The sequence below is a fragment of the Ylistrum balloti genome, unplaced genomic scaffold, assembly GCF_031769215.1.
Source record: "Ylistrum balloti isolate Yb309-2 unplaced genomic scaffold, AGI_CSIRO_Ybal_v1 Utg371762, whole genome shotgun sequence".
In the NCBI taxonomy this organism is placed as follows: Eukaryota; Metazoa; Mollusca; class Bivalvia; order Pectinida; family Pectinidae; genus Ylistrum; species Ylistrum balloti.
Window position 1 is genome coordinate 30,177 of NW_026782882.1, and position 14,274 is coordinate 44,450.

The 14,274-nt window shown below is 38.6% G+C and overlaps 1 protein-coding gene across 1 annotated transcript in view; it reads left to right on the forward strand.

Moving 5' to 3' along the window:
• The window catches only part of LOC132563547 (NAD(+) hydrolase sarm1-like), a 47,494-nt gene that overhangs the window by 12,995 nt on the left and 20,225 nt on the right, over positions 1-14,274 (forward strand). The window contains exons 2-6 of the mRNA XM_060228289.1: positions 783-2,315; positions 6,972-7,064; positions 11,196-11,268; positions 11,658-11,811; positions 12,015-12,204. Of these exons, the coding sequence (XP_060084272.1) occupies positions 834-2,315; positions 6,972-7,064; positions 11,196-11,268; positions 11,658-11,811; positions 12,015-12,204 (1,992 nt within the window). The 5' untranslated portion in view covers positions 783-833. The remainder of the gene's footprint in view (positions 1-782; positions 2,316-6,971; positions 7,065-11,195; positions 11,269-11,657; positions 11,812-12,014; positions 12,205-14,274) is intronic.

Consider the following 14,274-nt stretch of genomic DNA (forward strand, 5'->3'; position numbering starts at 1 on the left):
AGATTTCTGCAAATGTTGATATGGACGCTAATGATATGCATCAAAGAAATTTAGAAAAGTCAATTACTTTATTTTTATCTATATATACATGTAAAATGATCACTTTAATCGTGTACAATATATGATAAATAAAACATTGATCTTACTAATGTTAACAATTTTTGATAGAACTGACGCATAGACAATAATTTTTAAAAGCTGACCATTGTACCCAGTTTTAATGAGACAAGTTTATCACCAGTAAATACTGATCAGTCCCAATGATTTCATTATATCAGAGGTCTGCATTATTTACCAGGCCAATGATGAGCATCATAAAAAAATTGCTAAGAAAATGATCGAGATATTTCACCTTCTTTTATGTCAGGTAAATGTTCATGATGATAATAAGTATGGACCTTGTATACTTGGCAATAATCATAATAGATTATGGTTGAGTTGATCCCTAACGGATGACGTCATAACAGAGCCACAGTGTTGGCAGAAACAATAGACAATTTATATACCTGTATATACATAGTGGGATGTACAGATCTTGATGGAAGTAATCACAAAAAGTTCAATGCCTGTAGCAAAAGGATAATGATGGATAGAATTTGTGTAAATATCAATACAATTTGTGAAGGAAGTTCTACCTACTGAAATTTAAAATCAGAAATCCAGACATAGTATTCCTCCATGATAAAGAAACCTTCTATGCAATTTGATTTCTTCCACTAAAGAATGTCAAGACTATGCTGATGATGTGTGTTTAAAAATTTTGTTTTTTTTCTCTTTTGTAGTCATGTGAAAGCAAAAAGTACTCTGAGACCTTAAAGAAGCATTTGAACAACATGTCTTCTACTTCCTCCTTGCCTGACCTTGAGGTTGAGGAAAGGTCAACGACAGAGTCGCCCACTGATACCAGTGACGAGCATATGCAGCATGAAAAGTTTGACCCCTGTCAGCTGCTGGAGAGGTCACAGTCCGACGCATCACTGACCAAGACAAAGTCTCAAACATCAAAACGCATGATGTCGTTCACAAAGACACAGAAAACTTCAAATTCAACAGAACAACTGGAAAAACTAGAGAAAACAAATAAAGTATCAGAAAGTTCAAGGGTATATTTTGATCTCTCGCAAATAGACACCATGATTGAAAACGAAACTGCTTCTGCATCATTTGCTCATACAGATTCAAGGTCAAAGTTGTTTATGGGTCAGTCACTAGAAACAATACCACAAGGAGAGGAACTGTCCCTAAGTCACTCCACATCTCATTGTGTGTATTCTGCCTCCAATGAAACGGAGTCGGAAGCAAGTGAGTTGGACAGTGAAGATTACGAAGACTTGTGTAGTTTTTACAGAAAATATCCCATAGTGATTCCATCGGTGCTGTCATCGGACTCTCATCTCTCTTACCACTACAAAAATAACCTCAAGTTGACTTACCAACAGTTTGGACAACGTCTGGAGACTCACATCACTCCTCTTAAGAGTGCCAGTGCTGGCGAGGAGATTCTACATCTGGAGAAAATTCTGAGTATTATAAAGGAAGCCTGGAGCGTAGCCGTGTACGGCCGTGACCTTGCTTATGGACTGTGTGATGTATTGCGCCTCGAAGGCGTTTTAGATCTGATCATCAAAAATTGTGGGTCAGCAAACCACGACCTGATGGTGGCATCTGCAGCATTACTAGAACAATCCCTGTCCACAAAGAACAGGGAGCGTGTTGTGAAAAGTGGGCTGGAAACTGTAGTAGGTATGACATACAGAGAAATTGGCAATACAGACATGGCATTCATAAGTACTGGAATATTAGAAGGTCTTTTTAAAGTGTCTGAAGAAGCTTCAACAAAAATTGTGAATCTTGGTGGATTAGATGTGATTCTGCACTGGTGTCGAAGCTGCACCATAGATATTCTCCGTCATTGTGCCAAAGCCATTTCTAACTTGTCATTGTTTGGAGGGGTGGAGAACCAGGAAGAAATGGCACGACGGAATGTGCCTGAGTGGCTCTTTCCCCTGGCTTTTAATGAAGATAACAATGTGAGGTACTATGCCTGTCTCGCCATTGTGGTGCTGGTGGCTAACAAAGAACTTGAAGCCGCTGTTATTAAGTCTGGCACACTCGAGCTAGTCATGCCTTTTATAAGCAGTAACAAGCCAGCTGACTTTGCCAAGAGCGATTTTTCACATCAACAGGGGCGCGACAATATGTGGCTTGAGCGGCTTGTTCCCATCTTGTCCAGTCATCGTGAGGAACCGCAGGCCTTGGCAGCCTTCCATTTTGCTATGGAGGCTGGCATCAAGGCAGAGCAAGGCAGACTAGGGGTAAGTATGGCTTCTTGTGGAGGTATTTCTTGAGGAAGGTAGGGATCTCCTAGGGTAGGTACAGATTCCCTAGGGTAGGTACAGATTCCCTAGGGTAGGTACAGATTCCCTGGGTTAGGTACAGATTCCCTAGGGTAGGTACAGATTCCCTGGGGTAGGTACAGATTCCCTAGGGTAGGTACAGATTCCCTGGGTTAGGTACAGATTCCCTAGGGTAGGTACAGATTCCCTGGGTTAGGTACAGATTCCCTAGGGTTGGTACGGATTCCCTGGGGTAGGTAGGGATTCCCTGGGGGAGGCACAGATTCCCTGGGGTAGGCACAGATTCCCTGGGGTTGGTACAGATTCCCTGGGGTTGGTACGGATTCCCTGGGGTTGGTACAGATTCCCTGGGGGAGGCACAGATTCCCTGGGGTAGGCACAGATTCCCTGGGGTTGGTACAGATTCCCTGGGGTAGGTAGGGATTCCCTGGGGGAGGCACAGATTCCCTGGCGTAGGTATGAATCTCTTGGGGTAGACACAGATTCCCTGGGGTAGGTAGGGATTCCCTGGGGGAGGTATGAATCTCCTGGGGTAGTCACGGATTCTCTGGTGTAGGTACAGATTCCCTGGGGTAGGTACAATTCTCGTTAAATCAATTTTTTATATAGTGTTACAAATTAGAATCACATTTCATATTGTTCAATATTTTTATTACAATCGCAATATCCCTCAAAAGTATTTTCCTCCCCCAAGAGTACCTTTTGGGTCCAAAATAGGTAAACCCATGTCTCATCTCTGTAAGTAATGTTAAGGATGTACTGATGTCTTGTCCTCTGTAAGTAATGTTAAGGATGTACTGATGTCTTGTCCTCTGTAAGTAATGTTAAGGATGTACTGATGTCTTGTCCTCTGTAAGTAGTGTTTAGGATATACCCATGATTTGTCCTCTGTAAGTAATGTTGATATTTTCTCGGCTTACAAGAACCATACCTTTTAGAATATTTGTGAGATTAATGTAAACTGATTAGGCACAAATGTTGTAAATATCAAACGTTTAGTTTTTTTAGAAAAAGTGTTGATTTTTTTCTACCAGTACTTTTACATCAGCAATGTTCTATTTGCTGTAGAAACAACCAACCTGGTCATGTCAAGGATATCTATTCAACATTGATAAGTTTGCTAAACAATACAAATGCTGTTATAAAGAGATGGAATAAGTATGGAATGTGCTGTCTAACTACTTTACAGCATCTATATTGGGTGTATATATAGGTATAACATTCATTTTGATATAGGTTTGTGTTTCAAATAGAGTCATATAGCAGTCAAAAGGATTTCATTGGTGAAGAGTACATATGTCAACCATTCAGCAATACTTGTCTTAATCAATTCCTTTATAGTTATGTAAAATGTTGCACATACATTGCTATTCTAAAATGTCATTGCAGGATGCCAACGCTTTGACATGTGCTATTGTATTTCCTGTTTGCACAGCTGGTAGTTACTGAATTGATTGAATGGCCCTCATATAGCTTTTGTGATAATGTGGGGATTCCTTGTACAAAACATTACTTCTGTGATGGTGTGGGAATTCCCCATACAAATATAGACTCAGTCTTTCATGCAGATTTTGTAAGTAAATATAAGATTGATGTTCAAGGAGGCCTGTTAGAAGCAGGATGTTGATATTTAATCATAATTATGCTAATTAAATCAGGGATTGATTTTTTTTTTTTTTTTTTTGATTTCACGTCACCTGAACTTTTCCAATTGCTTCTTGTCTTGTGTCATCCTGTGTGTACCGGTGCACTTTTTTAATTGATATTTTCGACTTGTTCTCAAAAACTTTTTGTGGAAACCTTCCATGGCCAAAGATGAATTTAAAGTAGGAATTGTAAAATCAATAAAAGTCAAAAGGAGTGCAATTGACTGAAATGTCAAAAGTCTTCTTCTTTAGACCCAGATATGGAAGAATCAAATATTCTCCTTTGATGGAACGGTCTTAAGGTGCTTTGCCAAAAATGTCAAATTCTTGAACTATGGTCTAAAATTTCCTTGTAGGAAGGGGTCAAGTTTACAATAGTTTATTGATGAAATTACAAATTGGTGCATATTTTAAAATTTTCACTGGAAACAATTTAAACCTGGTTAGAATTATTAGTATAAGATGACAATTTCTTGATGCACATACTTACCCCCAAGGGTATGACCATAAGGTTTTTTACTTTGGAAATGATTCAAATTTGAGTAGAAATATTTAAAGTCAGGTAGATAAAAATTTACATGCCAGTGCACTCTCTTCTATAAATCAAGACAGTAGTCCCTTAACTTTTTTCGAAATTAAGAGAGGCTGTCAGCAGGGAGACCCTTTTGCTCCATATATTTTCATACTATGTGTTGAAATACTTGCTATTAGAATACGAATAAATAAGAATACAAAATGGATGAACATAAATGACATTCCAACTTTATTATCACAATATGCAGATGATACATCAATCATTTTAGACGATAAAAAATATTTCAAAGGAGTCATTCCATGAATTAAATAACTTTACAAATTGTTCTGGTATAAAAGTAAATACAGGCAAAACACATGTTGTTTGGATCGGTAGTGAAAAATATAGTGATGACATATACTTTCCGGAGTGGAATTTACAATGGGTATTACTAAATTTACAGTAATAGGTATTGTGCTTGATGTGGACCTTCCTCAAATCCCCAGAATTAACTATGACAAAAAATTGGTAAAGCTGAAGTCATTCTTAAAATACCCATCTGGCTAAATAAAGAGGTGTAATTAAAAACAAGAGAGTGTTTTAGAGAATTGTATAGGAAAGGTGTAATCATAGTAAATGCTTTAATCTAAGATCATGGTATTGGTTTTTTTTTATAATTTTTATGAGTTTTCACAGAAATTCAACATACATACAAATTTTCTTATCTATCAAAGGGTAATTGATTCCATAAAAAGGAACAACTTCTGTATGAAGATATCTCAAATGTAAATATGTTACGTATATGTCCCAATTAATTTAGAATTATTTCTTATGAATAAAAAGGGAATAAAGGATCTCTATGATGTACTGTGTACTGTACTGTGTACTGTTGTACTGTGTACTGTACTGTACTGTGTACTGTACTGTACTGTGTACTGTACTGTACTGTGTACTGTTGTACTGTGTACTGTGTACTGTTGTACTGTGTACTGTGTACTGTGTACTGTTGTACTGTACTGTACTGTGTACTGTACTGTACTGTACTATGTACTGTGTACTGTACTGTACTGTGTACTGTTGTACTGTGTACTGTTGTACTGTACTGTACTATGTACTGTGTACTGTACTGTGTACTGTTGTACTGTGTACTGTACTGTACTGTATACTGTACTGTGTACTGTACTGTGTACTGTTGTACTGTGTACTGTTGTACTGTACTGTACTATGTACTGTGTACTGTACTGTGTACTGTTGTACTGTGTACTGTTGTACTGTGTACTGTACTGTGTACTGTACTGTACTGTACTGTATACTGTACTGTGTACTGTTGTACTGTACTGTGTACTGTACTGTACTGTGTACTGTACTGTACTGTGTACTGTACTGTGAACTGTACTGTACTGTGTACTGTTGTACTGTACTGTACTGTATACTGTACTGTGTACTGTTGTACTGTATACTGTACTGTACTGTATACTGTACTGTGTACTGTTGTACTGTATACTGTACTGTACTGTACTGTATACTGTACTGTGTACTGTTGTACTGTATACTATACTGTACTGTGTACTGTACTGTGTACTGTATACTGTACTGTGTACTGTTGTTCTGTATACTGTACTGTACTGTGTACTGTACTGTACTGTACTGTATACTGTACTGTGTACTGTTGTACTGTATACTGTACTGTACTGTGTACTGTACTGTACAAAATTATTCCAGATCTACTGGGAGAAAAAAATGGGAGGAAATATGAATTTGAGAAAGATAAATGGAGACAAATATATATATAACCATTCATAATTAATGAAAATACAAACTTACATTGGGTTCAGTTTAGAATTAGGGAGGTCAGGGACATCAGGGATGGGGCAAAACAAAGGTCGAATAATGACCCCTAGGGACGTCAGGGACGTCAGGGACATCAGGGATGGGGCAAAACAAAGGTCGAATAATGACCCCTAGGGACGTCAGGGACATCAGGGATGGGGCAAAACAAAGGTCGAATAATGACCCCTAGGGACGTCAGGGACATCAGGGATGGGGCAAAACAAAGGTCAAATAATGACCCCTAGGGAGGTCAGGGACATCAGGGATGGGGCAAAACAAAGGTCGAATAATGACCCCTAGGGAGGTCAGGGACATCAGGGATGAGGCAAAACAAAGGTCGAATAATGACCCCTAGGGATGTGAGGGATGGGGCAAAACAAAGGTCAAATAATGACCCCTAGGGACATCAAGGACATCAGGGATGGGGCAAAAAAAGGTCAAATAATGACCCCTAGGGACGTCGGGGACATCAAGGATGGGGCAAAAGAAAGGTCATATAATGACCCCTAGGGAGATTAGGGATTGGGCGGAGTCAGTGTTAAGTTTTAACCAGGAAAAATTTGAACATTTCAAAGCCTTCATCAAAATTTATTATAATTAGTGCCGTATTTTTGTTTTGATCAGGTGTTCTATGATATTGATGCTATAGAACCATTGAAGAAAGTTGCCAGCAGTCCTAACGCCAAAGCTTCACGCTTAGCTCTGATCCACAGTTTGGCCTCTATAAATACCATAAACATTGAGATTCTGATCCACAGTCTTTACCAACTATAAAGACTGGGTGATTCTGATCCACACTTTGGCCTCTATAAAGACCTGTAACATTGAGATTCTGATCCACAGTTTGGCCTCTATAAAGACCTGTAACATTGAGATTCTGATCCACAGTTTGGCCTCTATAAAGACCTGTAACATTGAGATTCTGATCCACAGTTTGGCCTCTATAAAGACCTGTAACATTGAGATTCTGATCCACAGTTTGGCCTCTATAAAGACAGTAAACATTGAGATTCTGATCCACAGTTTGGCCTCTATAAAGACCTGTAACATTGAGATTCTGATCCACAGTTTGGCCTCTATAAAGACAGTAAACATTGAGATTCTGATCCACAGTTTGGCCTCTATAAAGACCTGTAACATTGAGATTCTGATCCACAGTTTGGCCTCTATAAAGACCTGTAACATTGAGATTCTGATCCACAGTTTGGCCTCTATAAAGACCTGTAACATTGAGATTCTGATCCACAGTTTGGCCTCTATAAAGACAGTAAACATTGAGATTCTCATCCACAGTTTGGCCTCTATAAAGACCTGTAACATTGAGATTCTGATCCACAGTTTGGCCTCTATAAAGACAGTAAACATTGAGATTCTGATCCACAGTTTGGCCTCTATAAAGACCTGTAACATTGAGATTCTGATCCACAGTTTGGCCTCTATAAAGACAGTAAACATTTGATCCACAGTTTGGCCTCTATAAAGATTAACTGATCCACAGTTTGGCCTCTATAAATCCACAGTTTGGCCTCTATGTAACATTGAGATTCTGATCCACAGTTTGGCCTCTATAAAGACCTTTAACATTGAGATTCTGATCCACAGTTTGGCCTCTATAAAGATCTGTAACATTGAGATTCTGATCCACAGTTTGGCCTCTATATAAACAAAGATCCACACTCTATAAAGACCTGTAACATTGAGATTCTGATCCACAGTTTGGCCTCTATAAAGACCTGTAACATTGAGATTCTGATCCACAGTTTGGCCTCTATCAAGACCCTAAACATTAAGATTCTGATCCACAGTTTGGCCTCTATAAAGACCTGTAACATTGAGATTCTGATCCACAGTTTGGCCTCTATAAAGACAGTAAACATTGAGATTCTGATCCACAGTTTGGCCTCTATAAAGATTAACATTGAGATTCCACAGTTTGGCCTCTATAAAGACCTTTAACATTGAGATTCTGATCCACAGTTTGGCCTCTATAAAGACCTGTAACATTGAGATTCTGATCCACAGTTTGGCCTCTATAATGACAGTAAACATTGAGATTCTGATCTACAGTTTGGCCTCTATAAAGACCCTAAACATTGAGATTCTGATCCACAGTTTGGCCTCTATAAAGACCTGTAACATTGAGATTCTGATCCACAGTTTGGCCTCTATAAAGACCTGTAACATTGAGATTCTGATCCACAGTTTGGCCTCTATAAAGACATTAAACATTGAGATTCTGATCCACAGTTTGGCCTCTATAAAGACCTGTAACATTGAGATTCTGATCCACAGTTTGGCCTCTATAAAGACCCTAAACATTGAGATTCTGATCCACAGTTTGGCCTCTATAAAGACCTGTAACATTGAGATTCTGATCCACAGTTTGGCCTCTATAAAGACCTGTAACATTGAGATTCTGATCCACAGTTTGGCCTCTATAAAGACCTGTAACATTGAGATTCTGATCCACAGTTTGGCCTCTATAAAGACCTTTAACATTGAGATTCTGATCCACAGTTTGGCCTCTATAAGACAGTAAACATTGAGATTCTGATCCACAGTTTGGCCTCTATAAAGACCTGTAACATTGAGATTCTGATCCACAGTTTGGCCTCTATAAAGACCTGTAACATTGAGATTCTGATCCACAGTTTGGCCTCTATAAAGACCTGTAACATTGAGATTCTGATCCACATAAAGACCTGTAACATTGAGATTCTGATCCACACCTGTAACATTGAGATTCTGATCCACAGTTTGGCCTCTATAAAGACCTGTAACATTGAGATTCTGATCCACAGTTTGGCCTCTATAAAGACCTGTAACATTGAGATTCTGATCCACAGTTTGGCCTCTATAAAGACCTGTAACATTGAGATTCTGATCCACAGTTTGGCCTCTATAAAGACCTGTAACATTGAGATTCTGATCCACAGTTTGGCCTCTATAAAGACAGTAAACATTGAGATTCTGATCCACAGTTTGGCCTCTATAAAGACCTGTAACATTAAGATTCTGATCCACAGTTTGGCCTCTATAAAGACCTGTAACATTGAGATTCTGATCCACAGTTTGGCCTCTATAAAGACCTGTAACATTGAGATTCTGATCCACAGTTTGGCCTCTATAAAGACCTGTAACATTGAGATTCTGATCCACAGTTTGGCCTCTATAAAACAGTAAAGACCTGTAAACATTGAGATTCTGATCCACAGTTTGGCCTCTATAAAGACCTGTAACATTGAGATTCTGAGATGGCCTCTATAAAGACCTGTAACATTGAGATTCTGATCCACAGTTTGGCCTCTATAAAGACCTGTAACATTGAGATTCTGATCCACAGTTTGGCCTCTATAAAGACCTGTAACATTGAGATTCTGATCCACAGTTTGGCCTCTATAAAGACCTGTAACATTGAGATTCTGATCCACAGTTTGGCCTCTATAAAGACCTGTAACAGTGAGATTCTGATCCACAGTTTGGCCTCTATAAAGACCTGTAACATTGAGATTCTGATCCACAGTTTGGCCTCTATAAAGACCTGTAACATTGAGATTCTGATCCACAGTTTGGCCTCTATAAAGACAGTAAACATTGAGATTCTGATCCACAGTTTGGCCTCTATAAAGACCTGTAACATTGAGATTCTGATCCACAGTTTGGCCTCTATAAAGACCTGTAACATTGAGATTCTGATCCACAGTTTGGCCTCTATAAAGACAGTAAACATTGAGATTCTGATCCACAGTTTGGCCTCTATAAAGACCTGTAACATTGAGATTCTGATCCACAGTTTGGCCTCTATAAAGACCTGTAACATTGAGATTCTGATCCACAGTTTTTGGCCTGGCCTCTATAAAGACCTGTAACATTGAGATTCTGATCCACAGTTTGGCCTCTATAAAGACCTGTAACATTGAGATTCTGATCCACAGTTTGGCCTCTATAAAGACAGTAAACATTGAGATTCTGATCCACAGTTTGGCCTCTATAAAGACAGTAAACATTGAGATTCTGATCCACAGTTTGGCCTCTATAAAGACCTGTAACATTGAGATTCTGATCCACAGTTTGGCCTCTATAAAGACCTGTAACATTGAGATTCTGATCCACAGTTTGGCCTATAAAGACTGTAAACATTGAGATTCTGATCCACAGTTTGGCCTCTATAAAGACCTGTAACATTGAGATTCTGATCCACAGTTTGGCCTCTATAAAGACCTGTAACATTGAGATTCTGATCCACAGTTTGGCCTCTATAAAGACAGTAAACATTGAGATTCTGATCCACACTTTGGCCTCTATAAAGACCTGTAACATTGAGATTCTGATCCACAGTTTGGCCTCTATAAAGACCTGTAACATTGAGATTCTGATCCACAGTTTGGCCTCTATAAAGACAGTAAACATTGAGATTCTGATCCACAGTTTGGCCTCTATAAAGACAGTAAACATTGAGATTCTGATCCACAGTTTGGCCTCTATAAAGACAGTAAACATTGAGATTCTGATCCACAGTTTGGCCTCTATAAATTGTTATTTCTTATGAAGAATTTTTGAATTTTATGCAATTTTCCACAAAAACAAGAAAGAGGAGATAAAAAGGGCCAAGATCTAATATCTAGAGAACAAATAAAACTGTACACCAAGGTCTTAGAATCAGTACATGAACTTGCCCAAGTCTGATTCACCAATCGTATAAAAGGTATCCATTTGCTGCATGAATGCTGCTGAATGATCATCTGTTACTTGAGTCAATCATGTATCTGGAAAACAATAGATATAATACAACATGTGTAACTTATTACAGATTCCTGAGGGAATTACTGAACTTAAAGATCACAGCAGATTACTGAACTGAACAACGTCTGTCACATCAGCAATGGTATCCATAGACGACTTATTCTGGAACACGCTGAAGGTGAGGGATACTGAAGAAGATCTCTCCTCCTTTTAACACCTTTTATCATGATAAGGAGGATGGCATTAATATGAAAAATATTAAAATTGATATTCAGTTACTTATCTATACCGTAGTATTTGTCCATTTTTAGGGTCATGATGACCTATAGCCATTGTGCTTGTCCGTCATTGTCCGTGTTGCGTAAACTTTTGACATCATAAACTTCTTGTTTACCTGACAAAATGTATCAGACTTTTGCAGGTAAGGGTTGTGAACTTAACGAGGGAATGATACTTGAGGGGAATTCCCTATAGGGTTTAGTTTGGGGTATACAAGAATGGTGATAGTATTATGATAGGTCAAGGAACCACCGTACAAATATCTGAGGTCATTTCTTCTTCCACCAGATCTCTACAGCTGTCAGATCCAACTGCCAAAGTATGGAAGTATAGGAAGTCTGAACCGCCAGAAAAGCGTTGATGTTACCAGTCTGATGGCTTACCCAAAGGCTGTTGATGTCTTCATCAGCTACCGACGCTCCAACGGTTCCCAGCTGGCCAGGTTTGTAACTGATACCATTAACAATTTTTGGGGGTTTTTTTATGCTAACTTTTAATATTTCTGCATTGCACAAAGTTCGAGGCAAGTAACTTTCATGAAATGTTTACTTTCTCAGTCTTAATCACCTGATAGAGAAAAATCGTTAACCTCCAGTGACTGAATATTTACAAAAAATAACTAAACTGTGATTTTGTTTACATCAGTTTACTGAAGGTTCACCTACAGTTGCGGGGTTTCACAGTGTTTATAGACATAGAACGACTTCGTGCAGGGAAATTTGATGAGAACTTGTTGATGAATATAAAACTAGCTCGCCATTTCCTGTTAGTTCTAACACCAGATGCACTAGATCGCTGTAAAGGGGACACGGAGCAGCAGGACTGGATACACAAGGTGAGCTACAATCTTCAGCTTGAGTATCCTACCTTCATGTCATATATGTAACTTAAGGATGTATGATATCTTTATTTAATCTGTGAGTTAAGGATGTATGGTATCTTTATATGATCTGTGAGTTAAGGATGTATGCCACCTTTATATGATCTGTGAGTTAAGGATGTATGGTATCTTTTTAGCCCACCATCTAATAGATGGTGGGTTATTCAAATCGCCCTGCGTCCGCCGTCCATCTGTCCATCCCTCCGTCCGTCCGTCCGTCCGTAAACAATTGTTGTTACTGCTATTTCTGAAAAAGTACAGTATGGATCTTTCTCAAATTTCATATGCAGTTTCCCCTTGGTCCCTAGTTGTGCATTGTACCTTTTTTGAACTGATTCGAATTCAAGTTGTCCAACAGGTGGCCATCTTGGATTTTGGAAGTATAAGTTTGTTACCGCTATTTCTGAGAAAGTACTGGATGGATCTTTCTCAAATTTCATATGCAGTTTCCCCTTGGTCCCTAGTTGTGCATTGTACCTTTTTTGGACTGATTCGAATTCAAGATGGCCGACAGGCAGCCATCTTGGATTTTGGAAGTAAAAGTTTGTTACTGCTATTTCTTGGAAAGTACTGGATGGACCTTTCTCAAATTTCATATGCAGTTTCCCCTTGGTCCCTAGTTGTGCATTGTACCAGTTTTGGATTGATTCGAATTCAAGATGGCAGACAGGTGGCCATCTTGGATTTTGGATGTCAAAGTTTGTTACTGCTATTTCTTGGAAAGTACCAGATGGACCTTTCTCAAATTTCATATGCAGTTTCCCCTTGGTCCCTAGTTGTGCATTGTACCTTTTTTGGACTGATTCAAATTCAAGATGGACGACAGGTGGCCATCTTGGATTTTGGATGTAAAAGTTTGTTACTGCTATTTCTTGGAAAGTACTGGATGGATCTTTCTCAAATTTCATATGCAGTTTCCCCTTGGTCCCTAGTTGTGCATTGTACCTTTTTTGGACTGATTGGAATTCAAGATGGCCGACAGGTGGCCATCTTGGATTTTGAATGTCAAAGTTTGTTACTGCTATTTCTTGGAAAGTACTGGATGGATCTTTCTCAAATTTCATATGCAGTTTCCCCTTGGTCCCTAGTTGTGCATTGTACCTTTTTTGGACTGATTCGAATTCAAGATGGCCGACAGGTGGCCATCTTGGATTTTGAATGTCAAAGTTTGTTACTGCTATTTCTTGGAAAGTACTGGATGGATCTTTCTCAAATTTCATATGCAGGTTCCCTTTGGTTCCAAGTTGTGCATTATACCTTATTGTACTGATTCGAAATCAAGATGGCTGACAGGCAGCCATCTTGGATTTTGAGAGTAAAATCTTGTTACTGCTATATCTGAGGAAGTACTGGATGGATCCTTCTGATATTTCATAGATATTGGTTTCCCTTGGTCCCTAGTTGTGCATTGTACCTTTTTTGGACTGATTTGAAATCAAGGTGGCCCACAGGCAGCCATCTTGGATGTTGACAGTAATACAGCACAAGCATATTGTCCATTATCCACCTGTAACTGACTGCTATCTAATAATACTTTGGGATCTTTTTCAAATGATATTTGCTAATAGGTGCTTAATAAAAATATCTTGTGCCATCATTGAGTACATTCAATGAAGACCAGTTCATGAACATTTACAATACCTGTAACAAACAAAAAAAAATAAACAAATCTTCAAGAACTGAAAACAGATCCTCAAATGGTGGGCGCCAAGATCCCTCTGGGATCTCTTGTTATGATCTATGAGTTAAGGATGTATGCCACCTTTATATGATCTGTGAGTTAAGGTTGTATGGTATCTTTTTTTGATCTGTGAGTTAAGGATGTATGCCACCTTTATATGATGTATGCTACCATTATGTTATTAGTGAATTCAGGATGTATGCCACCTTTATATGATGTATGCTACCATTATGTTATTAGTAAATTAAGGATGTATGCCACCTTTATATGATCTGTGAGTTAAGGATGTATGCCACCTTTATATGATCTGTGAGTTAAGGATGTATGCCACCTTTATATGATCT